Source organism: Pleurodeles waltl, chromosome 6, assembly GCF_031143425.1.
Source record: "Pleurodeles waltl isolate 20211129_DDA chromosome 6, aPleWal1.hap1.20221129, whole genome shotgun sequence".
NCBI lineage: Eukaryota > Metazoa > Chordata > Amphibia > Caudata > Salamandridae > Pleurodeles > Pleurodeles waltl.
In genome coordinates, this window is record NC_090445.1 from 894,805,196 (window position 1) to 894,822,507 (window position 17,312).

Genomic DNA, 17,312 nt, shown 5'->3' on the forward strand with positions numbered 1-17,312 from the left:
GCAACTGCACCCGTCGCACCCCAGCAACTCCGCCGGCTCCATTCGGAGCCGGCATCCTCGTTGCTGGTGCTTTCCCGCTGGGCCGGCGGGCGGCCTTTTGGCGGTCGCCCGCCGGCCCAGCGGGAAAGCCAGAATGACCGCTGCGGTCTTTTGACCGCGGTGCGGTCTTCTGGCGGGGGAACTTTGGCGGGCGGCCTCCGCCGCCCGCCGAAGTTGGAATGACCCCCATAGTAATGTGTTTTGTATGTCCTGACAGTGAAATATTGCTAAATGTGTTTTTCACTGTTGCAAGGCCTGTCCCTCTCATAGGTTAACATGGGGGCTACCTTTAAATCTGATTAAAGTATAGATTCCCTTTGGGAGCGGATGGACATGTGGAGTTTGGTGTCTCTGACCTCACAATTTAAAAATACATCTTTTAGTGAAGTTGATTTTAAGATTGTGTGTTTGAAAATGCCACTTTTAGAAAGTGAGCATTTTCTTGCTTATACCATTTCTGTGACTCTGCCTGTTTGTGGATTTCCTGTCTGGGTCAGTTTGACAGTTGGGCTGGTTGCAACTCACAATAGACAGTGACATAAAGGGAGTGGGGTATAGTCTGCATTTCCTGATGGGTCATCTGTGCTAGGTGGGAGGGGAGGAGTGGTCACTCACACCTGAAAGGGCTGTGCCTGTCCTCACACAATGCAGTCTCCGACCCCCTTGTGAGTGTCTGGGGCCTGGCCTGGGCAAGGCAGGATTTCACATTCAAAAAACTTTTGAAGTAGGCCTTCTTCGAAGGAGAAATTGGGTGTAAGAAGGGCATCCAAAACCACAGACTTTAGAAACATTTCTGGAAACAACAGGAACATCTGCCTGGAGAAGAGCTGAAGAGCTGAGGAAGAAGAGCTGCCCTGCCTGTGACTGTGCCTTGTGGAGCTATCCTGCAGTTGCTGCTTCTGCCAGAGTAAGAGGGCAAAGCCTGTACTTTATGTGCCTTCCATCTTGAGAAGAAATCTCCAAGGGCTTGATTTAGAGCTTGCCTCCTGTTGTTTGAAGTCTCAGGGACAGCAAAGACTTCTCTCTGCCAGCACCTGGAGTCTCTGGAGAGACTCCTACTCTGCCCTGTGGTACCCATCCAGTTCCTCGGACCCTGAAAGGAGAAGCTGGCAGCCTAAAGACAAGGAAAACCACGCACAGAGAGCTGTGCGGGGAAAGATCTACGTGACTCCAATCTGCAGCTGAAGAAACGATGCGCCGGTGGCTCTGAAGCTGAGAAACGACGCTCGCAGGAAACGCGACCGAATCGGAGCTGGAGAAACAACGCGCAGCATTGCTGACGGAGGCTGGGAGATCATAACCCGCGCTGTGGGGTTTTCAGATCATCGTGCGGCGGGATTTCCGTCTCAAGTACGACTGGGTGTGGAAAAACAACGCAAGGCATGCCTGGACCCGAGAGTGCTGACCAGATCGACGCATCGCTCTCCTGCGGAGAGAAGAAACTACGCGCCCGACCCGGCGAAAGGAGAAACAACGCAAGGTCCGGCTCATGAGTGGAATCAACGCATTGCAAGCCCTTTTTTGATGCGCACTCACCCATGACATGCAGGGTTATTTTTGACGCACCCAAGGTACTTTTTTCACGCTGACAGCGTTAGTGTGTGTTTAAAACTACTTAAAGACTCTTTTTGCATTTTTATTAATAAATTGACGTGTGTATTGCGGATTTTTGTCGTTTTGGTCTTGTTTTGTTTAGATAAATATTTCCTATTTTTCTAAACCTGTGTTGTGCCATTTTGTAGTGTTTTCATTAAGTTACTGTGTGTGTTGGTACAAATACATTACACCTCTGAAGTTAAGCCTACAAATACATTAGCACTCTGAAGTTAAGCCTACTGCTCTGCCAAGCTACCAAGGGGGTAAGCAGAGGTTAACTGAGGGTTATTCTCTTTTACCATGACTAGAGTGAGGTTCCTTGCTTGAACAGGGGGTAACCTGACTGTCAACCAAAGACCCCATTTCTAGCATGGCAGCACAGATCTAACAGTATTGGTTACCTGATGAGATGAGGTTGCCCATTCGTGGATGATTTTCAGCAAGGGTGTTGCATTTCTTTGTGACTTCTTTTGGTGGAGGAAAATGAGAATCCAAAGACTGATAGAGTACTGTTGAGAATTTCCGGAAAGGAATGCTTTCTTTCACTGAGGCACAGGATGCTACAAAGGCCAATTGAATGTCTGTATCCTGCTTTTTGGGTGAACCAAGGAGAGACCACAGTCCTGTTGAAAAGAAAAATGCATATTTGAACTAGAAGACAATGATCTTGGAAAATAAATGCTTAAAGTAATATTTGAAAACATTGTTTTTCACGATAATGCTCATTGCATAATTACAACACCATTTTTTGGAAGACTTACCTGGACGTGGTTAGCAATTGAGAATTGAATAACGGTTGCTGGGTTTTGAGCTTAATACATTGTTTTGGCTAACAAAGGTCTATTAGTTTTATCCCTAACAAGCAGACATCCAAGATTGCACAGTGAAAATGAAGAGAAGAGGGAAGTGAAGTGGATGGGGAGTAGAGGAACAAGGAGAGAGAGAGGGGGAAATATTCCCTCCCAAGTTCTTGTGCATTTCAAAGCAACGAATGACATAAGCAGTGGAAGGATGCATCATCTTATCAGAACATTGTGAGACTCAAATGCTCTGGGGAGGGATAATCACAAGATTAGGCAGAAAAGTCATTGAATTAGGAGCAGGATCGTGAGATAAACAACAAAGTCGTCCAGCCATGAGCAAGGTCTCTACCCAAAGCCGATTCTAGGCTAGGAGTATTTATCTCATTTTTTAAGTATCCAGCTGCCTCAAGAAAAAGTGGTGAATAAAATATAGCATGATGTGGTACATAATAGAAATAACCTCATTAGCATCCTTTAGAATCTCGGTGAGGTTTTGTCATGTGATTTGGGAACATCTTAAATAGGATGTTTAATCTCTGCTGGGGCAATGCTCGTGTCTGCTCGTTCGCCGAGGCACATTGACGTGTACATCATTGAATCACAGGAGAGAATCCACCGAGTGCATCACGTTCTAATGGAATATGTCTATTACTCTGGTCACGGCTGCTAAGAACACTGATGTTCCTATTAAGCAAATGCTGACTTTTCTGCTCACACACCACCTTAGCAAAATCAGAAGATGTTTTCCTATTAAATTAACGAGGCCAAGATAACTCTATGGAGACTCACCTTTGCCTCGGGCAAAAATAACAGCATGCATTAAATGTTCCGCCAAGCTTTTGATCACGGTGGCTGCACTTTCAGTTCATGAAAGCATTGCAGTTATTTTTCATTGAGTTCTAACATTAACTAACCATAATCTATTTTATTGAGTTGTAACATAAACGAACCATAATCATTTCTCTCTGCTCTCTCCAGACACACTGTGGCACTTAGTATACATTCACTTTCTCGTATTTAAGAATGTCCCCTTATAACCCTTGTATGTTAATTTAAAACAGGGTTTCAGACTTATATCCTGTTGTGTGTCATGTACGTTACTTATCAAGACCTTGTATGTGTCATGTACATGACTCACATCACGGTAGATGTCATGACCGTTTGGAAATATCAGATAAACAATTGGTCCAAAGTAACATTGGCAAAGCGATGACATTGCTTTGTGTTTTTCTAAATTTTACAACTCAAACAAATAATGTACACATGTATGGCATTGCACTTGCACAGGCCTGACAGTCACTTACGTTTTTTCCTACCCAGAGATTCCAATACCTACCAATTACACTTCTAAGGGAGTTATTTAGATATTGGTGTCAAATCAGGTTTGTAGAAAAAGTTAGCACCAATATTTTCAACCTGATTTATATCTTTTAGTAAATAACGGGAAATGATGGACACAAATATTTTCATGTACGCATAAGATTATTTTCTGACCTTTAGATATGTGGACTACAATTGGAGCTAGTGCAATTCATAATTCACTTTCACAAGCACAACTTCTAAAAGTGGTGGCTTGCATTTGCACCTCCTTTGTCACTATCATCATGGTTGGACTGCGACAGAAACTAGGCCCGGCATCAAAATAAGAGTTGCCCAAATAGCAAAATTAAATAGCTTTAAAAGTGGCCAATGTTTTTAAAAGAACCCTAAAATGCCATATCAAGAGAGTCCCTTACAAAATACAAGAACACAGAGTGCAATTAGTTCCTATGTGCAAACAATGTGGATGGTTTAATTCTAACAAAGTCCACTGTCTGACTTTCTAAAGTTGTGGAGTCAAATGAGCACCAGTTTGAAACAACAGTAGTCCTTCAAGACTAAAGAGTAACAAAAAGTTACAAAAAGAGTTCTGGGGAATGGGGAAGCAAGACCAACACAAGTGATGCTAGAGTATGGGGATTGTGACTCAAAGGTTAGGTTCACCATGCAGATTAATTTGTATGTATTATTTTAATGGAACCTTTTTACTTCCTGTATGCTAATCTTACATAGAACTTGTGTTGGAAAGTGCCCCTTTTGGACATGGGCACTTCTACTTTTTGCTCACTGGTACTAAGGTTTTTCAACTGAGATGCACTGTCATTTCTGTAAACTCATCCCAGGACAACAAGGTCCCTGCATTAATCAGATCCCCCCACACTTCAACTCCTGCCCTCTTAAGAAGTCGAGCCAGTACATCTGTTAAACATTCAGGAGTACCTGGGGAATACGAAACTGGAGCACCCAGACTATAATATGGAATCTTCGCCACTCGACGCACCTCAAACCAAACTTTAGCAGCATCTTGTAATATTTTCAATTTCACTTTCTTGAAAAACTTGGAATCCCCAAACCTATATAAGAAATGCCTTTCACCCCCTTTTTCAGTAGCCACCGTACAATTAAACATTGTACCCGCTACTGACAGATCTGGAGAGGCAAACAACATACTAGTATGCCTCAGATGGAATGCCCACGCATAGTACTGAACATCCGGGAGAGTCAAACCCCCCCTTCTCTCTTTTCCTACGCAGCTTCTTCCAAGCTATCCTAGGGCCTTTATGTGCCCATATAAAGGAGGTTATTTTCTGTTGACACAAAACCAATGATGTTTTATTGATAAGTAAAGGAATAGAATTGAAAAGAAAATGTAACTTGGGCAATATTATAATTTTAATCAGATTCACCCTCCCAATAACGGTGAGCGGCAGATGTAACCAACCAAGCATTAACTTGCTACACTCTGTTATAACCGACCTAATGTTTACTGCAGGTATTTGTTTCAAATAGTGAACAATTGACAAACCTAAGTAGCTCATTCAAGTCGTAGTATGCCAATTTACACTCTTTGTATTCCAGACCATTATTTTGGTCTTATTCGAAATGATACAATAGCCTGAAATCTTACCAAATTCTTCCGTAATAGCCAACAAAGCAGGCATTGTTGTCAGTAAGTCAGAGGTATAGATAAGTAGATCATCGGCAAACAAAGCTACTTTCTTCACCCAACCCTTGCTCCTGAATGGGGAAATTCTCAAATCCTGCCTGATTGTCCTAGCCAATGGTTCTATATATAAGTTAAATAACAAAGGAGAGAGAGGACAACCCTGATTGGTACCCCTTGTAATCTTAAAGGAATCAGTTAAACCACCATTAACCAACAGCCTAGCTCGGGTGCCTGATACATAGATCAAATTACATGGTAGAATTCATGCCCCAGATTACAACAATCATGAACCCTATATAGATATTTCCAATTCACTCTGTCAAAAGCTTTCTTTGCATCTACCGCTATAACTGCCAAGGGGTCCTGGAAAGTAGTAGCTAGGTCAATGGCCCCCATCAAATTAAACGTCTGCTCATATAAAAATCTATCTGTAATAAATCCCCTCTGATCCGGATGAACCAAATCGCTCACACCCATACTCAACCTGTTCGCCAATATCTTAGCAAAGAGCTTATAGTCACTATTTAACAAGGAAATAGGTCTATAAGAGTCACACTTCGATGAAGACTTACCAGGCTTTAAAATAAGTGAAATAGTAGCCCCATGCCAAGAAGCCGGAAAAGCGGCACCATACTCAAAAATCTCTGGAAATAATTGCAAAAGAAAGGGGATTACATAATCCCCCAACATTTTATAAAACTCAACTGGAATTACATCTGGGCCTGGGGCCTTGCCACTTTTACTCTCTCTTAACACTGCTCTTATCTACCCCTCCGTGATCGGTCTGGACAAATCATTCTGTTTACTCTGCGACAAACTGGAGGGCATATCACTTCCCAACCATTCCCCAATCATCTCCTCGCTTACCTCCCTCTCCTCCGTATAGAGTTCTGAAAACAACTTATAGAACACCTCCCCTATAGCCACTGAAGATGTAACACTAACCCCTGTCTGAGTATCCACCAATTCCTTAACCATATTGAGCTCCTGATCCTTTTTACTCTTCCAAGCTAGTAATTTCCCCATGTTTTCTCCATATTCAAAGTGAATTTGCTCTCTTGCCTCCCATCGCTTAGTAATCCTAGCTTGTAAAACAGATTCCAACTGCAATTTTAACTGAGAAATCTTATTTTTCAAGTATGTCTCATCTGCGCCCCATCGTAGTAAATATTATGTAGAGCTATTTGTTGTTCTAAAACTTTCACTTCTTCTCTATATTTCTTATTCCTGTAGCTCACAAGACTTATGACTTTTCCCCTTACCAGTGCCTTGAAAGTATCCCATATTACCGCTCCTGATGCTGACCCTTGGTTCACCCTAAAATAATCCTCAACCTCCTTCCAAAGAGTACAAATTGCCTCATCCTCCATTAAAAGAGCCCGATCAAAAGTCCATCTAACCCCACCTCCCTCAGGAGGACAACTCAAACTTAACGTCACTGCAACATGGTCCGATAAATGGGACTATAGTCTCTATCAAGTGACATATAGGGGGTCATTCCTACATTGGCGGGCGGCGGGCGCTGCCCGCCAAGTGGGAACCGCCACTTGGCCGCTCCGCGGTCAAAAGACCGCGGAGGCCATTCAGACATTCCCGCTGGGCCGGCAGGCGCCCGCCAAGGGAGCGCCCGCCGGCCCAGCGGGAAAGGCCCTGCAACATTGAAGCCGGCTCCGAATGGAGCCGGCGGTGTTGCAGGGGTGCGACGGGTGCAGTTGCACCCGTCGCGATTTTCACTGTCTGCTATGCAGACAGTGAAAATCATGCTGGGGCCCTGTTAGGGGGCCCCTGCACTGCCCGTGCCAGTGGCATGGGCAGTGCAGGGGCCCCCAGAGGCCCCACGACACCCGTTCCCGCAAACAGGCTGGCGGGAAGGGGGTCGGAATCCCCATGGCGGCGTTGCTTGCAGCGCCGCCATGGAGGATTCTCCCAGCCGGGGGTAATCTGGCGGGAAACCGCCGGACCCGGCTGGGCGACCGTGGCTTTACAGCCGCGGTCGGAATGCCTTATGAAGCACCGCCAGCCTGTTGGCGGTGCTTCCAGCGACCTATGACCGCCAGGGGTTGGAATGAGGGCCATAGTGTGGTCCACTAGAAAATAATCAATCCGTGATGCATGGCCATACTTTTGATAATGGAATGAAAATTCCTGCATTTGCCCTGCTCTCTGCCTCCACAAATCACACAAACTAAAGTCCTTCATCATTAATTTTAGGTATTGCTGAGACTTTGGAGTACCCACTGACCTAGATTTTGCTGACCTATCAAGCATATTGTCTAGGATCACATTAAAGTCACCCATCATAATAATTGGATCTGAGAAACATAACAGATGGGGAAAAAAGAGGTGCTGGATCATCGCAGTTGGGACCATAGTATCCTACCAATGTAAATGCCCTACCCCCCAACTGCAATCTAAGTATAATCCATCTCCCTAACTTATCCGTTAACACCTTGGATAGGATGACATTCAACTGACGCTTAACTAGAATCGCCAATCCCTTTGTGTTGAAATTGTGCTCAGTAGTAACAAAATCCCCTAACCATCTCTGTGTTCTAAACAAAGCTACGCTTTCCTCTTTTGTCAAGTGTGTTTCCTGTAGAACTATAATATGGGCTGGGGAGTCCCTAAGAAATTGCAGAACTCTCCTCGCCGTAGCTCCCACACGCAGCCCATTGACATTCCATGACACCAGTTTCACCAGTTACATCCTGCCTCCCTGGGCCCCCTGGCTCTTATCCAGATGAAAATAAATCTGAGGTGTATGAGGTTATTTTTTTTTTTCCCGCATGCCTCCCTCTTAGTGCACCTCAAAAGAAAACCTACCGTGCCCTTTCCCACCCTCCCTGGGAGAACCCCCACCACCATTGATAGGCCCTTAGGCCCTATTTTAGGAATGCATTGAGCTCCTCAGCTTCCTTAAACCGTCTTCCCCTTCCTTATAGTTTCTATAAGATCATCCGCCACAGCTGGATCCCTGATGTTAAACATTTTATTATTAAACATCATGCGCAGGTTGGCTGGAAATTTTAACCGGGCTACCGCACCCAAATTTTTGAATTCCTCCAAACGCTTTCCTAGCTTCCATTGCCTATTCAATGTTAGTCTAGAGAGGCCAGACTTGATTTCAAATTTAATCTCTTCAATCTCCAAAGATGTGAGATCTAATGCCTTTCCGAGAATTTTTTCTTTCAGCAAATAGGTTTGAAAATTCACCAAGATCCTCTGCAGTTTCTTGATATTTGTATTCCTCCTAAAAGGATCACGGTGCACTCTCTGAATATCGTTGATAATCTGTGCCTCTGTCTCATCCAAAGGGATTACCTTTTTAATAAGAGAAACTATATACTTCTTCAAATTCGACCCCTCCACTCCCTCCGGGACATTTAATATTCTAAGATTATTCCTTCTTGAGTTATTTTCTAAATATTCCAATTTCTCCTGCAGGTCCCGTTCCGTCCCTTTTAGCTGTTGAATCTCTTCCTTATTCTTTCTCAAATCCTCTCTCATAGTCTCAACTGACTCTTCAAGTGCCTGAGTTCTCAATGCCAAAAGATCTATTTTTTTCTCCAAAGATTCACAGGCTTATCTTATTTCAGCTTGATTCGCCTCTGAGGTTAAGAACCCCTTTTTTATATTTTCCGTCAGTGAGACAAGCATAGTTTCCAAAGTAATAGGCTCTGATGCAGTACTCCGAGGTAAACTATCAGACACCTGTAGTGTTTCTTCAGTTTCTACCCCTGCCAGATGATGCAGAATTTCCTGTGCCGCAAAAATATCCCCCCTAGCCTTGTTTGCCTCCTTAGACCTGGGGTGCAAATCTAAGGGTAACTTAGGAGGTAAATCTACTAAAGAGTTAGGTGCAGATGCCCCCTCCCTAACCTTGTCTGTTATCATTGATGAATCAAGAGTGGAAGACACAATCGGGAGGGCTCTAAAAGATGCCCGAAGAGAGGGGGTAACCCTGGTACTAGTCCTGACAGACCTCTGCTTTATTTTTGTTTTTTTTATGTTACAGTCCTCCTCCTTCTCGCAAAAATTTCCTTGTTTATTTCCCAATTTCTGCACCCCCACACTGTCCTGATACACACACAAAGTTTTAGCCTTACTTGAAACTGTAGTGGCTAAAAACGTTTTAGCTGGTGAAGAGGTAGAAGTGAGGGTCCCAGCCTCATAAACTGGCTTCCTTATTCGTTGTACCGGGTCCTGCAACTCAGCAAACCCTAAGGACGCTGCTTTCACACGAGGGACTGCAGAGCAGCTGGTGCTAGTGCTGCCTTTGACAACGTTCCCCCGGAGGGGAACGCGTGCCGCTGCCCAGTGGCTTCTTCGGAGCTCCAGGGTGGCTCGAATCCAGTTTGCTGCCCCGGACTCCTCTTCAATCCACGAGCGTCTCCCTGTGCTCATGCACTGCCTCGGCAGCTACGGCGGAGCAAACGGATCCAACGTGGGGAGCGGAGCAAATCCGCCGAGGTGCTCAGGTACGTGTTTCAGCACGCAACCTTGCTGCCGCCCGCCATGTTCCTCCCCTCTGAGTTTAGTAAGTGGCACTTCTGTTACCTAGGGCCTAGGTACTACAGAGGGTCCCTAAGGGCTACAGCATGTATTGTGCCACACTCAGGGACCCTTCTAAAAGTTGCACATAGCTTGCCATCGCACATTGCATGTTATGGGACAAGCCACAAGGGAATACAAGACATGGCACATAAATTCTGTGCCATGGACCTGGCAATGCATCTAAGTATATGTAAGTCAACCCCACAGAAGGCCTTAAAGCACTAAGGCAGGGTGCATTATGTTTGATGTGAGGACATATCTGCAGGAGCAGATATGCCCCTGTGATGTCTATTTCGATTACTAGATGTTGTAGGTGAACAGGCTTCTTAAGGTATGTACTGGGGACTTGCTATCACGAACTACCCAGCTACATAATGGCTTCACTGAAACCTATGGTGGTTGGTAACAAACACCCGATCTTAATAAATCAACTAGTCCCCAGTGTGCTGGCTGACTGGTATCGACAAACCTGCCACCACAGACATGTTTTTGACTCACTGGAGGTAAGAGACTATGCTCTCAGAGACCAGAAACAATGCCTGCTATGGAGAAAGTGTCATCACCTCCTCCAGCAGCATGGCTAGTGAATCTGCATACAACCCGACTTGTCGTGCAGCTGTGCAACCTCCAAAAGCCTCAAAACTTTACCAAGCTGTCAACATCTCACTTGAAGTAGGGGATACACTTCCTGAACCCCCCCCCAGGCTCCAACCACAACATCCGGCTCATCGTTCTGCTGACCACCGGCACCACCGATATGGCACGCCACCCAGGAGGAGGCCACCATATTTCAGGAGTTTGGATCCATATCTCCACCAAGTGAGAAGGCACCACGACCTACCAGAGCCAATCTGCACCGATATCCAGAGTACCGGACCCCTTGCAGCAATCAACGCTTGTTTGTAGTCCAATGTGGACTCCAACACTGAACCTTTACAGAATGTTTCAACACCAGAAAAACTTCAAAGAAGTGAAGTGCTGTTGTAGTGTATCAACTTTGGCAAGTAAGTAACCTGATACAAACCTCAAGTGTATGTCAGGAAAATATATGACCTTCATGAATTTCCTAGTGTATGCCTACCTATCCTCATCCAATGTAAACAATGTGGCACCAGCACACACCTCTTTCTGATATTCTCAACACTCAAGGACTTATTCACATTTGTGTCTGGATTTTGAGTGCATAGCTCCAACTAAATCCCACAAAGCCTTCATGCACCAAACAAGTCCATGTTCAGGAGAGATGGATATGAATCTAAAATGGCTTCATGACATACCTTTGTGCAAATAATAAAGAGGGTGAGAGTAAACACTTGCAATCCCAATGGGAATCCACGCAGGAACATCAGTAAAATAATTACATTAATTAGAAAGAAGCATGAAAAGGGACTTTGTGCAATCTAGTTTATTTAGTTTTTTAGAAAAGGTATTTATCACAGTCAATCCAAGGTCATGGGTAGTGGCGAAGTCAATGAAACAAACACATAATGACCAGAGGAAATGGTTGAAGCATATAATAAACAATATATGCTGAACAATTGAAAAAAACTCTATTCTTTGAGTTTTCAGTAGACAGTTGTATGAGAGAACACTTGTCATGGGGTACACAATTTATAATCTGTCTAGATTAAGTGCTAGTGGTTCAACACCTGTTGTCTGCTGTAGAATGGAGTCATCATCAAGGTGGTATTGCGGAGCCACTTGTAATCCCCACCACTCACCTGGCAAAAGGCAACGACAGAGTATGAACTGACACAAATTGCTGCTATCATATTTCTTGTAATGTGCACTTGAGTGTTCTCCCAGTCAAGGATTTGTGCTAAGAGTGTGGACTGTTCTTAATAGGTTTGCTGTCTTGTGTTTACAGGCAGAGAATTCTAGAGGGACAAGGAGCATGAAGAGATTCACCTCTAAATTGCCACAAGTGCAAAAGCTTCACAGTACAGCACTGTGCTGCCTTTTGGCTCAGTTTGCACTATAGAAATACCACATGCGTACATACATACATACATACATACAGTCAAAAAGGACATGCTTGTGTCCTTTGTCATCATTCTCTTTGAATCTTGACTGTCACAAATAGCATTTAAAAAATAAAGATAACCAGATTGCTGAAGTATGCAATTACAAAGCTCCATCTTTGTATGCTGGTTTCTAATTCATGTAATTAATTTACTAATGTTTCCCCATGGTGAAAATGTATTAATATAATTAAATGACCCCATTAGGAACACTATCATATTTCTTGCTGTCTCCAATCTAAAGCAAAAATCAATTGGTTGATCCTGAACAAGGCTAACCACTTAAAAACTCACACATCTAAGAACATTCAGAACCTTTGTAAAAGTTGTCACTGTGGTGGAGAATAAAATCATAACTTCATGAAGTGGAACGTGGGCTTCAAAGCTGTCATCCTTGCCCTGGACCTCTCCCACTTAGACTCTGGCAACATCCTACATGCCTGTGTCCCTGACTTTCTCATGACCATTATGTCACCTATAAGGCACTAGAAGGCCTATCTCTAAAGACAAACATCACCATCTGAGGAGACCAGCATAAGGCACTAGGCCATAATGTTGCCAGTTTTGAAGTCAAAAGGGATAAAAAGGGAAAAAAGCAAAAGACCATCCTTCCGGCACTGTACAACAAAACTCCCCAAAAATGGCAGCCTACCTACCCATGGCTTCAATAAAAAAATAGCACAAAAGACAGCTCTCCAATTAGTACCTTATCCATTAGTGAATATTCACATTCCATCTCGTCTTGTCCAGTGGGATGAAATTGGAAGAGAACTTCTCCCTTCATCCCGCCGTTAATTTTATATGTCGCCAATTCCATAAACCAACACAGTAAAAAGACTCCACCGAGGGTGGGAGGTAATTAGAGGAAATTGATTAATCCCATGGGACTTTTGAAATTAAGTGAATGTTGATCAGAAACCTTGTAAACTGATTTTGATATTTCATGAATGGTATTTCAGACACACTAGTACAGTACATTAATCAAAAGTTCAAGTGACAAAATAAATCATCTTAAAAAGCAAAACTGGTCAAAACAGACACAAGATACATTTTACTTGGGATCTCCATCAATTTCTGTCAAGGTCAAGGTTGCTGGGCTCACTTCAATGGAAGTCAAAAGGTTGTAACAAGCAGTCAGTCATGAACTACATAGTGTGCAAGTTCATCAGTCATCACTGCATATTCTTAGATATATAAACATGCATGCTATACATTTTATTTCTTTAGCTACATTTCCAATCATGTATGCTTGTTTTGATTTTGACAATGCCTTGCCTTGCCAATGCCTCTGCATCACACCTTGCCTAACTATTTTGGATTGTCCCACAACATCCTGTCTGGTGGCTGGTCACTGAGGAGCTTTGTGAGGCTCAAGGCCACTCTAGTACAGATGCTGCACTCTGGACTACCTAGTAGACAAGCTTTTTTCCTACTGGAGTCCAGACATGCAGGGACATCTCTCACAATTGCAGTTACCATTTCTATAGAGGCTTTACCAAGGCTTTAGGTCAGAATCTTGGACTGTGCGACACTTGTAACCATGTTTAACTGCCTGCACACCATTTGTGCCTCTCAAACTGGCTGAAAACATCAGCTCAGCTATGATGGCTTTATTGGCCTGATCGCTCTATTTCCTTGGCATGTTAACTCTCGCAAGAATTCTCCTGCTAGTGTTCTGGGGATGGTGGGATGGTCTAGTCCTGAGCTTTTTTTTCTTGCATTCTGAAGCCATGACTGCTGTTCATCCAGGAGGTATTCTGACAAAATATTGAATAGAATAATGTGATACAATAATATTATGTCAGAAATATCTACTCATTGTCAGATAGAATATAGAATAATATTTTTGGATAAAAAATGTTGTGTATGGTATTGTTCACTTTAATATAGATGTATTAAATATTGTTTTCCAATAGTGTAGCATATGTTATTTATTTATTATATAATATTATGCTGCACTAGCAATATGATAATAATAATTTTTTTTATAATTTACATTTTTAATGTGTCATTTTAAAAAAAACTTTATTTAGAAAATTTTAATTTAGTAGTGGGATATTGGGTATTGAAAAGATTATAGTGGTAAGTTATTTGACATATAAATTATAGTTTTTATTTTTAATTTTCTTATTTTAAATAAATAATTATTTGGTAATTAAGTATGCACATAATTTAATTGTTTAATAGTTATTCTGATTATTTGTTGTGTTTGAATCATTCATTGATATCATACTTGAAAATAACATTTTGAAAAGTTTGTAGAAATTATTATTGGTTTTCATTTCAAATATTTCATTTGAAAATGTTTTTATCCATTAGATTCATGTATATTAATCTATAAATAATACTTGTTTTTATGTAAATATTTTCATTTGATTATGCATTTGACTTTGTGATGGTTAGGAATCAGAATGAAAAATCTAACCACTCCAAAGCCCACAACTTTCCCTATGATTGCCTTGATTGGAGTGGGAAGAGTAAATTTAACACATTGAAAGTAAAACACGTTCCCTATTTTTGCTCATGTCCTAGTGTGGATAGTAAACCTAACCCCTCTAAAGTCCAGCACTTTCTATAGTGGTGCTTTGATTGGGGTGTTAATAGTAGATGCAACCCTTCCAAAATCCAACACTTTCACTGGATTTGCTTACTTCATATTGTGCATAGTAAATGTGACCCCTTAAAACTCCAACATTTTCCTATCATTGTGTAGACTCAAGTGGGAATAGTAAATCAAACTCCTCAAACGCGCACCACTTACCCTGCTTTAGCTTACATTGGAGTGGGAATAGGTAATATAACCCCTCAAAAGTCCAACACCTTCCCTACTGTTGTTTAAATTGGAGTAGGAATAATAATTCTAACCCTGCCAAAGTCCAACATTCCCTACTTTCGCTTAGTTTGGTAGGAAGATATTTAAATTTCACCCAACCAAATTCCAATCCTTTCCCTAATGTTGCTCAATTGGACTGGGAATAGTAAATCTAACCCTTCCAAAGTCTAACATGTTCCCTGCTTCTGCAAGCATTATAGTGGGAATACTAAATCTAGCTCCTACAAAGTCTAATAGTTTCCTATTGTTGTTTAGATTAGAGTGGTAATAATACATATTACCCATCTGAAGTTCAATATGTTTCCTGCGTTTGCTTCTATTGGAGTTAGAGTAGTAAATATGACTCTTTCAAAGTTCAACTCCTTACCTAACCCTGTTTATTTTTGATTCTTATGTTTTTATAATGCATTTTTATTTGATGTTAAATATTTAAACATATCATTTTTTATTTCAATTTTATATTTATTGATTTTGTGTTGATCTTATTTTTGGAATTAAGTTTTATATGTTTTTGTTAGAGTTTTGCTTGCTAGTTGTAATTTTTAAATTACTCTTAATAATGTTAATGTATAAAGGTGCTAATTATTAAAATACTGTTTATATATTTTTAATGCACATACACACACACACACATGTATATATATATATATAAAGAGAGAGAGAGAGAGAGGGAGTGAGAGCAAGTAAGAACTTACCTAAACAATTACAACCATTTCATTTCAATGTTATTGGTATTTGTAGTTTAATATGTTAAATGAATTACATGTGTGCTATGTATATGTATATTTTAATATACTTACATTTTTCAGGGTATTCTACTTAATGAGGTTGATTGAAGTGCCATGCATTTGTCTTTAGGGTAGGAAGGAACTGTGCTGATTGTAGTGGATTTTGAGCATCCAGCAGGCTGCTTTGAATATGGTAAGTTGTTTTAGTGGCAGCCAGTGAAGTGACTGTCTAGTATGAGTGACAGGATATTTTTCATAGCCCCTTGGTTTTCATTACTGCTTAATTCTGAATTAACTGGTGTTTTTCCAGAGCTTGATCTTGAAGGGCTAAGTAGACTATGCTGCAGTAACCAATTTTAGAAAACTCACATGCAGCAATAGTTATGTATATAGTTATTATAGGGATGAAAAGCAGAATGGTCTATATGATAACATAACAATAGTAATTTTTCACCTGAGTCAGCAATCACAAATCTTAAGCAGTAAACAAACAGAGATGTATCATAGATTTATAAAAAAGTGATGTCCCTAGTGGATGAGGCAAGTACTTATCTTGCAAGACCTGCAAATGTTTCTCTTCCATAAGAAGTTTGGTTTTTCCTCATTTACTTTCAGAAACTTCTGCTCAACCAGGCCCGACCACAGTAAGAGAAGACTGAAGCTTCAGAAATGCACACTGGGCTTCGGATCCAAGCAAAGTAATATTTGACTATCTTCAGCATAACATATGAAGGAGAATCCAAATGAGCTGATCAGCTATGACAATGGTTTGACATGGATGTTAAATAATATGGGAGATACTGAAGCACCTTAGGGTACACCAGGTATACAAGGGAAGATTATCTGGCTATGGATGGCCTTACAAGAAGGTGAAAAAACAGTTAACTAGAAAACCCAGTACACCAGTCTCATTTAGGTGTGCGAGCAAGATGTTGTAATCCACTGTATTGAATGCAGCAGATGAGTCAAATAATAACAATCCTGCTGCATTTCCCTCACCCAAGATTTGCTTGTCAGCAACTACTTAGTGAAAAGAAAGTTTCCGTGCTTCAGCCTAGATAAAAAGCCCATTTGCCAACTTTCTACAGCATCAACATTATCAGTGTAATTAAAAAGTGGCTAATACTCTTTCTATTATCTTTGCAAGGAAAGCTAGGAGTGTGATAGGACGGTACTTTTCTTCAGCAGCGTTATTCAAAGATTTCTGTCTGAACTAAGGTTACCATCAATCCACTGACCCTATAATGTGTTGTAAGAAACAATGGTAGTGGCTTATGACTTGAACACAGTTATGGGCAAATTTTGTTCAGTAAAGCAGTGTCTGTCAAGTGCGGCACATATTATAAATCCATCACAATCAACCTGCTTAGAGGGACTTTAAAAAAAGCAGGACACCAGTGCCTCAGAGTTGTTTCTTCCCATCCAGAATCCTTCCCTGGAAAACCAATCCAGTGTAGCTTAGAGTCCAGGATACCCCCTGTGAGGATAAGAGATAACTTGGTCGGGAACTGACCACAATCAAACACAATCTTCCCACCAAAACTCTATTTACTATAAGCATGGTACTCTAGGAGGTCCTGCTTCCTCTTTGAGTTTACCATCTAATGTCTCTGCCAAACACCTCCTATTACATTTCTAGTTACTTAGCAGTGGATGTTGCTCAATTGACCTCCCCTTGCATTCATTCCAGGGTTCTGCTGGCAGGCCAAGGTCCTTTGTTCTTCCCAGAAATGTATTTTATATTCAATCAGT

The 17,312-nt window shown here is 41.7% G+C and overlaps 1 protein-coding gene across 1 annotated transcript in view; it reads right to left on the minus strand.

Moving 5' to 3' along the window:
• The window catches only part of C6H10orf90 (chromosome 6 C10orf90 homolog), a 655,134-nt gene that overhangs the window by 166,077 nt on the left and 471,745 nt on the right, over positions 1-17,312 (minus strand). The window contains exon 4 of the mRNA XM_069242456.1: positions 2,037-2,258. Within this exon, the coding sequence (XP_069098557.1) occupies positions 2,037-2,258 (222 nt within the window). The remainder of the gene's footprint in view (positions 1-2,036; positions 2,259-17,312) is intronic.